The sequence below is a fragment of the Leptodactylus fuscus genome, chromosome 1 (genome assembly GCF_031893055.1).
Source record: "Leptodactylus fuscus isolate aLepFus1 chromosome 1, aLepFus1.hap2, whole genome shotgun sequence".
In the NCBI taxonomy this organism is placed as follows: domain Eukaryota; kingdom Metazoa; phylum Chordata; class Amphibia; order Anura; family Leptodactylidae; genus Leptodactylus; species Leptodactylus fuscus.
In genome coordinates this window covers 225,432,812-225,451,600 of record NC_134265.1, presented here as the reverse complement: position 1 = coordinate 225,451,600, position 18,789 = coordinate 225,432,812, and the positions used below count along the sequence as shown (strand labels likewise).

Sequence of the window (18,789 nt, the reverse complement as noted above, 5' to 3'; positions counted from 1 at the left end):
GTCTCTACTGTGTCATACAACAGAGACCTGACACTAACGCCTGCAATCAGTGCCTGCATTAACGCCCCCAGTGCCTCAGTTAAAGCCATATTTCCCCCATGGCACGGGCACAGTCATGTTGGGGAGGATTCACTGCCATGACAGCCAAGAAACTATTGAGGGCTCCCAGCCTTGTCTGGCATATACTTCTATTACAAGCTTGTCTATACAGCCTATACTAGAATTTCTGTTAATTTACAACACATTAGCATTATAATGCATTACATTAAAGATTAGATCGCTAGAAGGTTTAAGGATTAAAGTACTTTTTGAAGACAGAGGACCAGTGAGTATTAAGTTGATATTAATACATAAGTACAAACATTTCTGTGATTTCCAGAGAATTATTGTTGTATTGGAAACCTATCTTTCCTTAAACAATTTTATCCATGTGCAAGCGAAAAATAACTTAAAATGTTTGTAAAAATTCACATCAAAAGCCAATAAAGATAACATTTTTGAAGAATTTTTGGCAAGCACAATTGTTGAAAAGCTAAAGCACTATGTCGGTTAAAGCGTGTCTCCAGTTATAACACAACATTTCAGAAATAAACAGTACAGATTAATATAAGAACCTTTGTAATATATTTTATTAAAGAAATATGCTCCCTTCTCCATTTATCAACAGGAGGTCTCTCTCTGTTGCCTGCAGATACAATTGAAAGCTACCTTATGACCTAAGAGTCATCAGGTCTCTGCATTCTGTTCTTCTGCCCTAGATCTTCTATTAAATTGCCTCTCGTTCCTACTCTGCCTCTCACATAAACTGCGTCCTATTGTCACCTTTGTCACATACTGCCCATAGTTTCTTCCTCATCTCTTACACTAGGTTCACACCTACATTTGGGCTTCCTTTCTTCGGAAACCTAATCCGATTAAAAAGAAGTTACCATGAAAACCCTCGGACCCTATTGACTATAATGGGGTAAGCCGGGTTTCTGCCCCAAAAATGCAAAGATTAAAATCCTGCTTGCAGGGCTTCTCTCCGCATTTTTCAAACGGATTTGTGGACAGGATTCCCGAACAGAATCAAGGAACAGGTGTGAACGTAGCCTTAGCCAGATCACCATGCCCCCATTACATTCCCTGTAGTGACATCATCCTCAAAGCTTAAGGTCATGGAAGGTGCATTTTAGTATTCGTTCTATAGGGTTTTGCAGAAACAGATGATAGACATGGGTACCAGCTCTAGACTTGGATGACAGAATGAGAAATAGCATATTTTGAATCTACTTTAATAAGATGAATAGATGAAAAAACTCTGGAGAGTCACTTTAAATGCTACTGGTTGTTAAGAGTTCTCAATATTTTTTCTGCTTTACCTAAGGTCACTTTCTTTCAGGACTATTCAGTCTGTGTAATACTAGCCATATGTTTGCTCTATTTCCTAAACACTGTCTAGAGATCCATACTCACAGAACTATAGTTATCTACGATGCTTTGAGTCACTGGCTCTGTTATGTAAGCTCTCAGTATAGGATATTACTCTTGCAGTGAAATAGGGAATAGCAGCATTCTAGATAACTATGATGCTGAGACTGGGTCCCTGGACAGTGTTCAGTCTTGGAAACGCAGCCAGCATATGGTCTGTATTTCACAGTCTGAATAAATCCATCCTAAACTGGCCTTAATGAAATTCTGGGGAAAAAAATAATTTCACTGGGCTTCATGGCTTCACTAGTCCTTCCAGAACTCTCTTGTCTTTCATTTGTGAAACTTCAAATGAATTTTGATTTTGTGAGACAAAGAAGTGGATCAGTTCCTCCACCATTGTCATATATTGCATCTGACATCAGGGAACTATCATACCATTTATTGAATGCTCAATACTTTGCAAACACTAGAACACTGAACACTATAGAATGAGAGTAGGCTTTGGATAATATAATAAAACCTTCAACAGAGGATTGCACTGTGTGTCATGTCAGGTTTGTTTGCTCTTTACCTGTTTTTCCTCATTTATTAACTTTTTCTCCATTGTTGTGGCTTGTTCTTCTGCAGTTTGCTTGTTTTCAACATTTTGTCTCCATGTCTCCTTTTCACTTTGTGTGTGTAGTGTCAAGGCCCCTGATAGTTTAGATAACTCTTCCTTTTGTGCTTTCCTGCAGGACAAAACGTGATATATAAACAGTAATGCAAAGCAGACGGTAACTTATCGAGAAATGCACAAAAATGGGTCAGTGTTTACGCAGATTTGTTCAGGTTTTATTTCTGAATATTGTACTGATTACAATTCATCATAAAGTTTCAGGTGCCTTTACATAATTTACAAAATTATTAAGAGTTAAAACCAGAAACTACCGTATATACTCGAATATAAGCCAAATTTTTCAGCCCAGCTTTTGTGCTGAAAAAGCCCCCCTTGGCTTATACTCGAGAGAGCAAAAAAAAAAAAAAAAAAAAATTTTTTTTTTTTTTTTTTTTTTTTTAGGAGGGGGGTCTATGACCAGCCACAATATTAATGTATAGACTCTCCCATAAAATAGTGCAAAGAAAAAAAAATGAAATTAAAAGTTTTAAATCCCTCCTTTTCCTAGAATACATATAAAAGTAGAAAATGACTGTGAAACACATATACATTAGGTATCCCTGTGTCTGAGAGTGCCCGGTCTACGGAATATAGGGTATCTGCAGTGCTTTTGGTCCATCGGGAAGGGGTTAATCAGAGCACTGCAGATACCCTATATTCAGCCAGGCTGAATTCCAAGTGGAGGAAGAAAAAGCAGTCCTCAAGCTTAGGGAAGGGGCAGACAGACAACCAAAACACCCCCTCCCCTTCCCCAGCACCCAGCATCTACTGCACCCAAAAACTCCGACCATTTTATTTTTTGAAATTTTCCAGTAGCTGCTGCATTTCCCCCCTAGGCTTATACTTGAGTCAATAAGTTTTCCCAGTTTTTTGTGGTAAAATTAGGGGGTCGGCTTATATTCGGGTCGGCTTATACTCGAGTATATACAATACATTATCTAGAATCTAGCTAGTTACTCTCATCCCTAAAAAAAGCCCTGTGTCTCAAAAATACAGCATTTTGGCTGTGGTGAAAATTCCACAACAAAAAATGCAGTGTTTTACAGTACCTGCTGAATGGATGGGATCCTGGCTAAGCTATCTACATATTGCAGAAAACACAGCATGTCAATTATACCTATGGAGACGTTGGTGTTACGTATAGGTGTAATAGGGGCAGAAAGTCCACAGAGGTACGTTCTGCAGACTTTCAATGAAAAACCCTGAAGAAAAAAATGTAATTTGTTTCCACTTTAGTCTTTTCCACAGAGTTTTTGGCTGCGGCTCGCTACATGGAACTTGACCAGAAGCCGTTATCTGATGTACTAGAAGCTTCGGTCTGTCTAATGGTGGGATACATACCTTAATTTAATATCAATTAAATAGTGATGATTTAATAGTATTAAGTGACAAAGCAATCTGCCCATTTTATAGCATTCTACATAGTTTACAAAACGTTTGTTAACGCATTGCTGTATATTTATCATAGTCACATAGTTAATATGTGCCTGATAAGTTCAACTAGGGGATGGGAAAGGGCATGACTGAAGGAAGTAAGTATTCTATACATTTCCATAAGCATCAATGCTATTTTGTTCTAAAAGGTCAGCTAAGCCTTTTTTGAATCTGTTATCTGTGACCATCTCCTGGGGTAGGCTATTCCACAGATTCACAGTCCTTAAAATGAAAAAGTCTTGTCGCCTTTGGAGATTAAACTTTTTTCTTAAGCCAGAGCCCCACATAGTGTAAATGCTGCAGTGTTTTACACTACCTGCAAAGTGGATGGCTATTCCCATCCCATTCACACATTGCAGCGGACATGCTGCGACTTCAAAAACTGTTACATTTTTGTTACTGCAGCATGTCAATAATACCTAAGGAAACGCTGACATTTTCCATATATAATTGAAGCAGAAAGTGTGGGGAAAAATTTGATCTGTTTTTGCCACAGTTTTTTCCACAGCTCTTTTTGGCTGCAGCTTACTACTTGGGGCCTTAGCCTTAAGGGGCTTTTACATGGAACAGCTTTTCCTTATATTTCTTGTATGGCCCCTTTATATAGGTTTATCAAGTCTTCCCTTAAATGCCTCTTCTCTAGACTAAACTGAATTTGCCATAACCCAATAGGATACTAGACTGACCAGATGTTCACTTTGCAAACATGCAAAAACAACAATAAAGAAACCTAAATAGTCTTCAATTTACTAAGTACTATAGAATAAAAAGGTCTATGAGAAAGCACTGATGATGCTGGAACCTGTAATGGAACCTTCCAAATATTCAGATGTTTGGAAAATATAAGCATGAAGATGAATACGACACCAGTCAGAGGTGCAGTCATGAAGACAAATCTGATGATACCAGACATACAGTCTTATATTCAGACATATGACATCAATGGTGCTTAAAAATTGATGCAGGTTTTTCATGTATACACAAACAAAAAAAACCTAAAAAAATAGCCTATAAATATAATGTAATAGTAACAGTGACTGTCATTTTTTTTTTATTTCCTATCTCTTTGACAGACTACAGTCAGGCTTCAGACCCTGGCACTCCATTAAAACTGCACTAACCAAAGTCACTAACGACCTTCTAACCGCCAAAGCCAAGCGCTATTACTCTGTCCTCCTCTTCCTTGACCTCTCCTCTGCCTTTGACACAGTCGACCACTCCCTCCTGTTAGAAATTCTCTCATCCCTTGGTATCTCAGACCTGCCCTTTCCTGGATCTCCTCATACCTCACCGACCGCACATTCAGTGTCTTATCTTATGGCCCCTCCACCTGACCCATCTATCAAAGTTAACGGAACCACACTTACCCCTGTCCCACGGGCCCGATGTCTTGGGATAACACTGGACCCTGACCTATCCTTCAAGTCACAGGTTCAAACCCTCAAGACTTCCTGCCACCTCCAACTCAAGAACATCCATCGAATCCGCTCCTTCCTTACCAGTGAAACTACTAAGTCGCTCATCCATGCCCTTGTCATATCCCGCTTAGATTACTGCAACACCCTTCTCCATGGACTCCCAGCTAAAACCCTTGCCCCTCTCCGGTCCACCTTAAACTGCGCTGTTCGCTTAATTCACCTCAACCCCCGATCTTCATTGGCTGCTCCCCTCTGCCACTCCCTCCACTGGCTACCTATAGCCCAGCGAATTGAGTTCAAGCTGATAACGTTAACATACAAAGTCAGCCACAACCTGACCCCTCCATATATCTCTAAACTAATCTCCTGCTACCTGTCTACATGTAACCTCAGATCCTCCAATGACCTCCTACTCCGCTCTTATCCGCTTCTCACACAACCGTCTACAAGATTTCTCCCGTGCATCCCCCATACTCTAGAACTCCTTACCAAGACACATAAGACTGACCCCCACAATCACAGGCTTCAAGAAGGCCCTGAAGACTCACCTATTCAGGAAGGCCTACAACCTCCATTAACACTATCCCCACACCACCATCTGTACAGTCTCCCCCTCACCTTCTGTCTCTACCCCCCCTTCCCTCATAGATTGTAAGCCCTTGTGAGCAGGGCCCTCTACCCCACTGTGCCAGTTGGTCATTGTTAGTATTATATCTACCTGTATATTTTCCATACTGTATGTAAACACTCAAAAGTAAAGCACCATGAATTAATGGTGCTATATAAATAAACAATAATAAATAATAATAATATTTCATGTATTTAGAGCATTGTGTTAGGATCACATCCTCCATCTTGTATTTTGTCAGCCATCTTGTAACCTTTTTCTTATATAAACTTTATAAGAATGTCTGTTTAGAGTCTAAGAGACCCCTTTAGGGGATAAGACGTGTGGAATGTTAATGGATGGGTTATAACTCCTTATCTGTTTGTGGTAAGGGTCTCATCTTTGAAGGTGTGTATAAAAACAGGTTCTATAACCTGTTGATCGTTAGCTCAAGACTGAAGTGGTCTGACCAGCATGTGATCATTATCTCTTTTGCTGTGATATATACATCTAGAATTAGTGTAAGATGTTGGTTTACACATAAATATTTTAAATTCTTCTTTATTTCATGAGAAAGGTCATCCCAGTTTGGAAAGTAATAATGAGATGCAGATTACATTAGGCCTTATCCAATAGTCATGTGCCACACCTTATGTTATAGCTCTACAACCAGTCATGTCATTAGAATAGTCCAACCTGCTCTTGTCTGTATTGTATTTAAACTACCTTTTCCTACCATTAAAATCAGAACTCACTTGATACACTATCAGCTGTGTGTGTGTGACTTCTCCAGGCCTAAAGGATGGGTGTAGCTTATCCAGGCCTGTTATTTAATTTGGAACTCTGCAACATACTCTATTATGAGGACCCTTTGATGTCCCTAACAATTGAGATGGTACTTTTAATGCTAGGTTTACACTGGCATTGGTGTTTCAGTCATTCTGGTCCGCATGGGCCTGTCCACTGAAAAAAGCAGTTACCCAAGAACCGCATAGGCTTTACTGAAATCAGCAGGAAGAAAAGTCTTCCATGCAAGACTTCTCTGACCTATTTTAGGTAGAATCTGCAGCAGAGTCTCCTATGGAAACTCCAACACAGATGTGAAACTACCATTACTGTGTTTGCTTTGTAAATATTATACAGTGTTTACTTTGATATAACTTTTGCAAACTTAAGAAGGCTATTGCTGCCTGTCAACCTTTAGCCAGGAAATGATAAAGCACATCGGTCACAGTTGAGTCACATAGTCAGACTCTAACCAATTATTGGAGTGAAGATAAAGCCTCGCCTTTTATAACCACCTTATACTACACTGATATCCGGAAATGGGTAGATGTTACCTGAAGTTTCCATAAGATTAGCCTATATAATTTACAATGGTCAGAAAAATAAAATGTGTTCAAAGGTCAGTTAGCATTGCTTTAATATACAACTGTTCATTTTACATGTCACAACTGTACAAAATCTGCTATGTCTGTGATTAAAAGTATACAAAATAGGATTGCTAAGAACTGGGCTTGTTGGAGGTGGTGAAAGTTCCTCTGTAAAGGAAGTCGGTCAGCTAGATCATCAGTTCTAAACTAAATACACAGTACCGTAGAGCATTTTACACAGAGTTTGGTGTTATCTTTTTAAGCATTACCTTACCATAGCTGTCATCAAGGGCCGCTTTAACCATAGGGCCAACAGTGCACTTGCACTGGGCCCTATAGTAGTGGGGGCCCCACATGGACAGTGGAACAGCCCTACAGTTTGTTGTCCCACTGTCCAGAGCAGTGGGTCCAAGCTACCACAACTTTTTGGCGCCGCTTGTGGGGGCAATCTGGAGGGGGACATTATAAAGGGCATATTTTATGGGGCCACTAGGGATCCATTATACTGAGTGAGAGCCACTAGGTGGCGGTGATTGGGAGGGACCCACTTATGAAGTCTTTGCACAGGGCCCACAGGCAATTTCCCAAACTGTTGGAGATTTGTAAACTGCAGCATGTAAATTATATCTACGGAAACAATCGGCAGTTTCCCTATAGGTGTGATTGAAGCAGAAAGTCTGTATAGGAATCTCTGCAGACTCTGAAAAGAAGCCATGCATCATCCTTTCACATACACTGATGCGGTATACATGGAACAATATGCGGCAAACAATGTAATCATCTGACTACCAATCATTAGTAAAGAGTCTATGAGATAATTGTGCCTTAAGGCCTTTACCTAGTAGAACCTAACAGCTAAATTACCATCCTCATCTGTAGATGGGGTGCTCCCTTCATGGAGTTATTAATGGAGAAAGGCAACTAAACCTCGTACATATTGTGAAATCCTACATCAGTGTTTTGCAAGTGTATTTAAACAAGCAACCATTAGCAGAAAAATGCATGTGCTTTATCATAGGTTGATTCAACATCCTAGGCAAACACTTACCTTCTTTCCTCAGCTTCTTTCTCTGCTTGCTTGCGTGCACGGTCTGCGATAATTTCATCACATATGACATCATACGGTTTGTCTAATGCATGTTCACCCATTACCCAGACCCAAACTTCCTGATCTTTGCCAATTTTCCAATTTACAGTTTTTGAAGAATCTGAGAATGAGAGAAATACAAATATAGAGATACCAGTAACACAAAACAAATAAAACTATTCATACACAGTATAAAATATATTCTGTACTATTAAACTCAACTGGAAAGATCTAATCCAGCTACAGAGAGTATATAACACTAAATATTTATTCATTATTCCATCTGAAAGTATGTCAGTTTTAATGTGATATGGTCTTTAAAAGGAGTCAATCATTGGGAAAAGTGCTTTTGAGCTAAACACATGTCTGAACAGACTTTAAAAAGGCTATTCTACTACTACCATTATTTTTTCAGTTGTCCCCGCCTTTTCTTTATAAACTGCTTTTATTTATTATTTTATGCAAATTAACCCCACGGGCCACCCTGGGCATTTCCCAGGGCCTCCGAGCACCCCAAGGTCATACCTTTAATCCCGCCACTCCACTACTTGTGCTCTATCTGTCCTCCTCCTCAGATCGAGCAGTACCACTCCAGTCACAGCGGTACTGCGCATGTCCGAGCAGCCATTTTGGTGTATTCAACTACACGACAGTATGCTCAGTTCTCCAGAGAACTATGTGAGCGTCATGTAGTTGACTACAACAAAATGGCCATTCATAGATGCGTAGTACTACTCTGACCGGAGCGGAACTGCGCATGCCCGAGATTTGAACTCTAATATCGCAATATGAGGCAAGAACGTGGCACAATATCCGGGGAGGAGGAGCGCAGACAGAGCAAAAAGCAGTGGAGGGCCGGGATAAAAGGTATGACGCAGGGGTGCTTGGAGGCCTTGGGGAACGCCCAGGGTGCTCATTGGGGTTTATTTGCATAAAGAAATAAAGCAGTTTATAAAGAAATGGTGGGTACAACTGAAAGGTAGTAGTACAAGAGCCTTTTTAAAGGCTATTCAGACATGTGTTTAGCTTAAATGCACTTTTCCCAATGAAAGACTCCCTTTAATATTTTGGAATTTGTTATATAATATATATATATATAGAACTGTATTTTAATATGTTAAGGATTTAGGTTTTTTTATACATATTTGTTTGATTATATTAGCGTAATCTAAAGTGGACAAACATCCAATTGTGTAGTTGCAGATAAAATTATTCAAGGTTATACACAGACTAATAAAGTACTTCCTTAGGAATTCTCAACTGAGAAACATTTAACACTTAATGTTAAGGGTGATTTGCTAATTTTGACGCCGGGGTATGGAGGGGGGGAGTCTACACCAGCGTCTCCCACAGCCCCCTAAGGCCAAAACATCAGTGCCGCTGGGATAGAGGGAGGTGTAGTTGCAAGACGCAAGCTCTTAGATGATAGCGATTGGTTCGCCTCTTAGTACACAAACCGATGCCTCTGATGATTTACACTGGCATGTGGTTAGCCAGTGTTTTGAAATGCGTCAGGAAATTTTGTATTAGCATTCTTCTTAGGCATTGAGAGGGGGAAAAAAGGAAATTGGCTTTAACCTTATTTCAGTAGGTAGAATGCCCCCACCCCTTCTTGATTATGCCACTAGCTTGTTCTACAGTCAACCTTAGTGTGGTTATGAGGAGTCTGATAAGCAATATGGATTGAGGTAGTCAGAATAATCCCTACCCCTTTTATGTCACTAGTCAGTCTCTGAATGGATACACCAGGTTAGATTTTACACTACACTGCCTAGGAATATTCTTCTTCCTTAGAACTGTTCAATAATAGTGGAGGAATATATACGAGAGATTGGACAGTGGGTGTGATTCATATAGATTGGGTTAGATATCCATAAACTATCCCATGTTTATGGTGGTTTACGTTGCTATAGCTACAATATTCCTGATGGGTTACATTAATCAGGAAATGTTAACTTGTTGTTGATCCATTCGGAATTAGGTCAATTGTTATATCTTTCTAGGTGACCTAGGGATCACTGTTACCATAGATTTCCCTTCCTTGGTGCATCTTTTGTACCGATAAACGTTTAATGATACTAATAAAGTTATGTTTTTAAATGTTCCATGATAGTTTTCCTACCTATCCAATATTTTCACATGATTTGCTAGTTTAGTTTTAGTATCAGCAGTTTTATGAATTTGTGAATGGGAAGAAGGTGATATTTGTGAATCCCCCACTTGTGAAACTTGCACTGGACCCATCAATGGGTGGTTCTGGAAGCAGAAGGCACCATTCACTGTATAGAAGCAATGCCTTAGTACAGCAGCTCTGTTCCTGTTGAATCGAAAGAGCAGAGCTGCAGTACCTCAGCATTGCCACTATACTGCAGACAATGCCTGCTTCCCCAGATACTGATGGCCTATTCTGAGAATAGGTCATCACTATGAAAATAGCTCAGAGGACCCATAAAACCCCTTTACTGATATAAAATGTTGTCCATGTTCAATGCTTTACGTGGTTAGATTTGGATACAGGTATCATTATCTTTATTTTAGTGGATTTTAAAACTACAATAGTTTAGTGTTGATGCCTTCAAATATCTCACTAGCACCTTGACTACACTGCATTATGTGGGCAGAGAAACATGTATTTTGTAACAGATAGTTAATCCCATGGAAATACCAGTCTAAAACAGATAGGTTAGTCCTACCAACTGTACTGGTGAGTTCAGTTTAGATGAGATGAGGTCGGTCCAGGAAACACACAGACTGCTTCTTGGATTTTACACAGGTAACATTTTTAAATATGATCTTGACGTTCTGTTATATAGCACCAATGGCCATCTACTCCAAGCACATCCCAATACCCAGTGGTCAATGTTGCAACAGTACACCTGATGTTCAACTAATGCACAATATCAGCATGTACAGTACAATAGTATATTCTAATGATAATGTCACTAAGACATGTGGTCACGTGTTAACAGATGCAATATAGAATGGCATTCCTGTTCTGTCACCGCACATAGTAAACGTTTAAGTAGGAGAATTGTGTAATGTCTCACACTTTATGTGATAAGTTACAAATGTAACTGACGTAATGTCTCAAGCGTATCCCAAAGATATTGTACATTCTTTATGATGTTTTAATGCTTCCGACAATTGAGTCACATCAATTAAGCACAGCTAATTAGCCCCAATTAAATTAGCAAATCTCTTAAAGATGTATAAACAGTCCTCATCACGGTACAGTTTGTGATATTATTAAAAAGGCCCGGTGAGCTTTTCTTCGTACATTGTACATTGTATGACATCAGTATTCAGGTTTTTTGTAAAGGGGAACTGCCTTTTTCAGATAATCTTGGATTTTCTTTAACGTATCCATCATTGTCTTTTGTAGTAGATAGCCCAATGTTATATATATATATATATATATATATATATATATATATATAAATAAAACAAGACAAAGCACTAGCAACAATAGCCAATTATGCAAGGTCACAGTAGGCTTCATTTGTCAGATTACAAATGCCTCGGCTCTCCTCTGGAGTTGGTGAATAACGTCTCCCGTTTTGTTGTGATTAACTTGTTTTTGCCTCTGTCTGCTTCACAGCTCCATACATGAGCATTGGCAAGTAAACACTCTAATGTATAAATGTCCTAATTGTTCTTATATATGCGATACTATAGAGAAGTGGAGATGTACTGCTGTGAGAGATCATCTCATGATAAAAACACTAGACATGTAAAATTCACAAGAAACATGGAGCAACTTTAGGTTAATACCCCATATAGCGCCATAAAGCACTGTGGGGAAAACAAATTGCAGAGCTTTTCACGAGTCCGCAGAGTTTTCCTCTGCGGACTTTCTGCTTCAATTACTCCTAAACAGAAAACACCAGCGTTTCCATAGGTATAATTGACATCCTGTGATTTTCAAAAGCCATCACGTTTTTATATTCGCAGTATATCCACTGCAGATGTTTTTCTGCATTTTCTGGATGGAATTAGCCATAATAGGTAGGTACCATAAAATGCAGCAGTTTTACGTTATGTTAGACCATGATTCTCTGAATCTAAACATTGTTAGACAATTCTGCCCTGTATTCTCCCTCTTGCTAGTATATGCAGATATAGCTAATGGCAATGAGATGGGTGTTACTACAAACAACAGTATGTCCCGTTATATATGACGCAGAAAAGTACTCCTATTGCTATATGAAAGCAATATTGTAGCTATTCATAACACAAACAACTAGTTAAAACCCCAGGGAGAAATCAGCTTGAAACAAGTTGTGAATGAGACTAAGGCCTGGTTCACATTTGCATTCGGTATTCCTTTTGGAATGAGACAAGCGGTGAGCTTATGAAAGCACACAGATCCCATAGACTATAATGGGTCTGTGGGCTTTCTGCACGCTGTCCATACGAGTCATGCGGAGAGGAAAGTACTTCATGAACTACTTTCCTCTCCACAGGACTCATGCAGGTGACCGTTCGGAAAACACACAAACCCCCCTATAGTCTATGGGGTCTGTGTGTTTTCAGTGCTTACCGCTTGTCAATGGGTTCGGTATTCCATTTGGAATACCGAACGCAGATGTGAACCAGGCCTTATGCTACAGCTGTGGATAGGAGATGGATGTTTCTGGCAATGCTTCGAACTTTGCTAGGGAGAACTTTAGAACCTGTTTAATAGGTTAATATAGTATATTACAGATATGTTCAGCAAACTCATCGCTACACAATAGCAATAAAAAAGTGAAAGATCAGTAACACTTGATTGTAATGATTGTATAGCAAGCTATGCCTTTTACATAACGGCAGAAGTAATGAACTACATGTGGTGTCTGTAATGTGATGTACATTCCTTACATTACAGAGGAATGTGTGCTCAGTACGTGTGCCTGCTGTTTTCACATGCAATGTACACAAGACAACTGACATAAAAAAAACAAGTTAGATACATAGCCTAGTAGTAGTGTGCATCATCTCTGTTGCACAGACCTTTGCTCCAATGATAGAGAGAGAGTGATAGATGATAGATAGATAGATAGATAGATAGATAGATAGATAGATAGATAGATAGATAGATAGATAGAAAGAAAGATAGATAGATAGATAGATAGATAGATAGATAGATAGATAGATAGATAGATAGGTAACCCACATCCTGTTGAGTGTAGCAGTATATACAGTATGTAACTCATTTATAGAAAATATATAAAGTCCCATCACTCAGGATATGTGATGGTATGGTAACAAACTACCCAAACCAGAGACACCCTTCTGTAGACTGCACTATTTCATGGTTCTTGCTCTGCATTAGTAAAAGGCAGGGGTAGTAGATGCTTTAAACATAGCCTGGGGGGGTGCTAAGTCCTATCTAATAATATGTGAATTATTAGTTGTAGCAGAAGACAGCAATGTGTGTACCACCTGCACCTTGCTCAGAAGAGTTAACAAGCCCCACATTCCACTACAGAAGAATGAAGCATAACAGGAATCAGATTTCTCAAACAATTAGTCACAAAGCTTTACCTAGTGACTCATGGCTAACAATTAACTTTTCTGTGTACAAGCTCAGACAAGGACACCACCATTTTCTTACTGCATGGCACAGTGATATGGAAAGCACTCCATCTGCCAACTTATATAAAACTTTATTAAACCTAGGTTGGCTGTATTTCACCAGTGCAATAAGCTTTAAGAACAATTTGATTTAGTTCCTGTTTTTGGCACATTGTAAATTGCAGTGCTTTTATAGTAACTTGGGTGATTTGATAATAGCTGGTGATAGACCTTTGGAGTCTATAATTTAAAATACAGATGTATTGTGTATATGACCAAAGAACTGGAGGAAAAGATTTTCATGTAAACAGAATTAGATATACACTTGTAGGTTTACTAATTCCTTAAGAACTGAATGACTAGATCAATAAATATTCCCTACTGGATTGCCATTACACAAATTGCTCCCCAGAGCCAGGAGATTGAGTAAGCCTACATTCACATGACAGTGAAAATTGGCCGTGTGATGGACATTTTGTTTTTAATGGCCATCACATGGCCTCATTATATAAATATTCACTGGGCTATTTATATGACCAAATTTTTGACTGTCCGTATTCACATATTCTATTTTTATTAAAAAAAAAAAAAAAGTAGACTTGTGTTTCTGCGGTCAGTTTAAAAACTCATTCATTTCAATGGGTGTTTAAAGCAAACCGCTGGTGTCCTTATGTCCTGGCTGTGCATACTGTGCATGCTCGCATGCCATCTTGGATTTTCCAAGTAGAACAGTAGCAGTACACTTTAGGAACCAAGCATGCGCAGTACGCACGTACAACCTGAAGTGGCTTTGTGTACTGTACATGAGCATTTATCTATTCAGACAGTATCCTATTTTTGGAAGGTATTTAGTGGTATGCCCCCTACATCTATGATCTACTGTTGGTGTGGTCTGGTGTCTGGTGATGTGGTGGCCATACCACTGTGTATTGAATATATAAATGATAATGATTCTAATTTGAAACTTACATTCAATATTGAGGGTTGTGAAGTTAATTTTTTGGACATTACACTCAGGGGAGACTCAGTCAAGGGAGTGGTGCAAACTTCTTTGTATAGAAAAAGAAGCCTGGTAACACAATCCTACATGCCACCAGTTGCCACCCTAGACATACCATCAAGTCAATTCCAGTAGGAGAATAGACATCCTTAAAAAGAGCATGTTGCCTGAGACAGACTGAGAACCAGAATAGATAGAGTGTATCTCTCTTGGTCCTTACAAAGTGCCAATAATCTAGTTTAAACTAAGATGAGTGTTTAACAACCATCCTATAGGGTGTCTGCCAATTTGTTGCTAGGAAGGGGAAAACATTAGGCAAAATTATTTGGTCGGAGGTTAAATGACTCTACAGTTGTGGAGCTCCTAGGTGTCAAGGTTGTAAATATGCATCCAGAACAACTAGTTTTAGAAATAAAGATGGTAATAAAACTTATCAAATACAGAGTTTTATGAACTGGCAGTCTAAATATGTGGTGTATAGTATTGTATGTAATTTCTGCAGTCTACATTATGTAGGTTGCACTATAAGTTCCTTAAAAACTTGTATGAACATATCCCAGACAGTAATAGCCCACTCAAATATATATGGGAGACTCCACAACCTCTACTGTTTTGTTTTTGTTTTTAATATAGCGCTTGTTATATTCATAATAAAATGGGTTAATAATTTATATAACTTGTGTAATGTATTATTGGTGTACATTTTTTTGTGTTAATTCCATATAGGTTTAAGGTGTATTTTTAACCTACAGGCACTGTGTGCGCTATGGAATGGTACCTCTATGATGCTTTTTTGTCTCGTGAGTTCTCATAACTTAGATCAATTCTTCACATGTTTCTGTATGGAACACACCCATGCAACATGGAGCCATAATATGAAAGTATGCTTACAATGTGGATCACTCTAGGCTGAGAATTAAGTATTGATATTTGTCAACTAGTCCCCAAACAGGTTTAGTAATAAGGAATTTGCAAGTTATTCTCAGAATGCTTTCTACTTCTAAATGCTTTCATACATTTCCTTATATAATCTTTAAGGTGTCTCTAAGGGTGGAGCTTTACTGTAAGGTAAATGCTTGACAGCATTCTGGTAAGCCACTGACAAAGGAAAATAAAGAAATGTGTCCCTTAAGTTTTCTTTATAAATTGCTTTCCTATTCTCAAAATCAACAAGTTAAAGAGGACCTTTCACCACTTGGGGCACATGCAATATTATATACCGCTACAAAGCCGATAGTGTGCTGAATTCAACGCACTGTCGGTTTTCTAGCGGTATATAAAACCACATGTTCCCCAAGTGGTGAAAGGTCCTCTTGAAAAGCTAAAACACATTTTCATAACAAGTTTTATTAAAACTTTTGGATCGTCTTCTACAATTTCTTACAATACATAGTAAATTGCAGAATTCTCTAGTTTACTAGGAAAAGCTGCCTATAACTAGAGATGAGCGAACACTAAAATGTTCGAGGTTCGAAATTCGATTCGAACAGCCGCTCAATGTTCGTGTGTTCGAACGGGTTTCGAACCCCATTATAGTCTATGGGGAACAGATACTCGTTAAGGGGGAAACCCAAATCCGTGTCTGGAGGGTCACCAAGTCCACTATGACACCCCAGGAAATGATGCCAACACCTCTGGAATGACACTGGGACAGCAGGGGAAGCATGCCTGGGGGCATCTAACACACCAAAGACCCTCTATTACCCCAACATCACTGCCTAACAACTACACACTTTCCACATTCAAAAAAACCTCTATCAAAGTGGGAAAATACCTGGAAACCTTCTTTACTCCCCAAATGGATGGACACAAACCCCAATTTAAGCTCAACAAACAGTAACAACCACCCCTTTAAATCACGTTCCCCATGACAACCACAAATGGAATAGGCAATGGGAATTCCAAAAGCCCTCACCCTTAACTGTCATTTTGAGTGTGTGTGTGTGTGTGTGTGTGTGTGTGTGTGTGTGTGTGTGTGATGTGGTAAGACCTTCCAAAATTCACTTTTCTAGCCCTTAACATGAGCCCTTCCAAACAAAGTTACAGGACCTTAAGCTGAGCTACCAGCAGAGATTGAGGCCCTTGGCATGAGTAGAGCCTTGCACCAGCAGTGTTTTTGGCACTTAGGGTGAGTTGAGCCTTGTACCAGCGTGTGTCCCTTAACATCAGGCGGGCCCTAAGTTCTGCGCTTTGCACAAAAGTTCCACATTAACTAGGCTGAATGGTACAAAGATTAGTAGGCCCGAGAACCAGGAACAGGTCTTGCAATGGCTGTCGGATAACGCTTAAAGCACATTGTCCACCAGCCAGTCAGCCTCTACCTCCTCTTACCCAACAGTCTTGTCCTCCTTCCACCCAAAATTCCCAATCTTCTCAGAACAATAACCCCAACTGTCCCTGCTCCCCAGAGCTGTTCTCCCTTCCTTTGACTGTACCGCAACCTGCCCCTCCATTTCGCGATTCCACGGACCTAACAGACGAGTATCTGTGTCCAGATGCTCAAACACTAGAGTCTCCTCCATTCCATCTCCGGTCGATTTGGTGGCGGATGACCAGCAACCCACCCTCATCGACGACGATGAGACGCAGTTGCTGTCAGGGCAGCCAGTTGACATGCGCATTGTGCAGGAGGAGGAGGCGAGACAGGAGTTGGAAGAGGAGGTGGTGGACGACGAGGACACCGACCCCACCTGGACAAGGCAGATGTCAAGCTGGGAAAGTAGTGTGGATGTTGAGGCAGGTGCAGCACCAAAAAGGGTAGCTAGAGGCAGAGACATGTCCAGAGGCAGAGGTCAGCTGCTTTGCCGAAGCCAGGCCAGACCCGGAATGTCCGAAGATGTTCCCTTTTGTACCCAGCCCAGAAAAACTCCCCCATCGAGGGCACGTTTCTTGAAGGTGTAGAGTTTTTTCAAGGAATGCGCCGAGGACAGATATAGTGTCGTCTACACAATTTGCCTCTCGAAATCGAGTAGGGGCCCTGAGAAGAGCAACCTGTCCACCACTTCAATGCACCGTCATTTGGAATCCAAGCAATGGAATCAGTGGCAGGCAGCAACGGCAGGACAAACGTCGCCCGCCGTTCATGCCACTGCCTCTGCTCACAGTGCTGGCGATGCACTCCAGAGGACGAGCCAGGACATCACTTCATCTGCCTCCGCCACTTTGTTGACTTCTCCCTCATCCTCCCCTGTTTCTGTCTTATCTCCTTCTCCTGCACCATCAAAGGCACCATCAGGCGCTTCTTTACAACAACCCACCATCTCTCAGACATTGGAGCGCCGGCAGAAATACACCGCTAACCACCCACCCACGCAAGCCTAGAACGCCAACATCGCTAAACTGCTGGCCCAGGAGAGGTTGGCGTTCCGGCTTGTTGAAACTCCCGCCTTCCCGGACCTGATGGCAACTGTGGCACCTCACTATGCCGTCCCTAGCCGTCTCAACTTCTCCCGGTGTGGCGTCCCCGCCTTGCACCAGCACGTGTCACTCAACATCAGGTGGGCCCTTAGTTCCGCGCTTTGCTGCAAGGTCCACTTGACCACCGACACTTGGACAAGCGCCTGTGGTCAGGGATGCTGCAGTGCTTATCTTTAATGACAGGCAGGGTGAATGTGGTGGAGTCTGTTCCCCGGGTGCAAACTGGGGTGGCCTATCTCCTCTCCCAGGCCAAAATTCATGGCAGGAGTAGACTGAAACCCTACGACGCTGCAACCTCCACCACAGCTACTAGCGGCAAACGCTAAAACACTGGTGTGGGGAGACGTCAGCAGGCGGTGCTGAAGCTCATCAGCTTGGGGGACAGACAGCACAGTGCCTCCGAGGTCAGGGATGCCATCCTGGCTGAGATGGCATTTTTTTTTCCCTGCTACACCTGGGGCCTGGCATTTTTACGCCTGTGATAATGGCTGGAACCTGGTAGCGGCTCTGGAGCTTGCCAGCCTCCAACACGTTCCATGTTTGGCCCACGTCTAACCTAGTGGTGCAAAGTTTTTTAAAAACATACCCAAATGTACCGAAGCTACTGTTGAAAATGCGGCGCTTGTGCGCCCACTTTTGCAAGTGCACAGGAGTCGCTGCTAGCCTAAAAACACTCTAGCAAGGCCTACATCTGTCCAAACACAGGCTGTTGTCCGTCATTCACACACGCTGAAACCCTACAATACCATATCTTGAGCAGGGTGTGTGAGCTGCACAGACCTTTGATGGAGTTCCATCTACAAAACCCAAGGGTTCCTCAAAGTCAGCA

At 40.8% G+C, this 18,789-nt stretch overlaps 1 protein-coding gene across 2 annotated transcripts in view; it reads right to left on the bottom strand.

Moving 5' to 3' along the window:
• The window catches only part of SH2D4A (SH2 domain containing 4A), a 75,994-nt gene that overhangs the window by 31,004 nt on the left and 26,201 nt on the right, over positions 1–18,789 (bottom strand). For both annotated transcript variants that reach the window (XM_075283733.1, XM_075283734.1), the window contains exons 3-4: positions 7,949–8,108; positions 1,985–2,141 (exon numbers count right to left, since the gene is read on the bottom strand). In XM_075283733.1, coding sequence (XP_075139834.1) covers positions 1,985–2,141; positions 7,949–8,108 — 317 coding nt within the window. The remainder of the gene's footprint in view (positions 1–1,984; positions 2,142–7,948; positions 8,109–18,789) is intronic.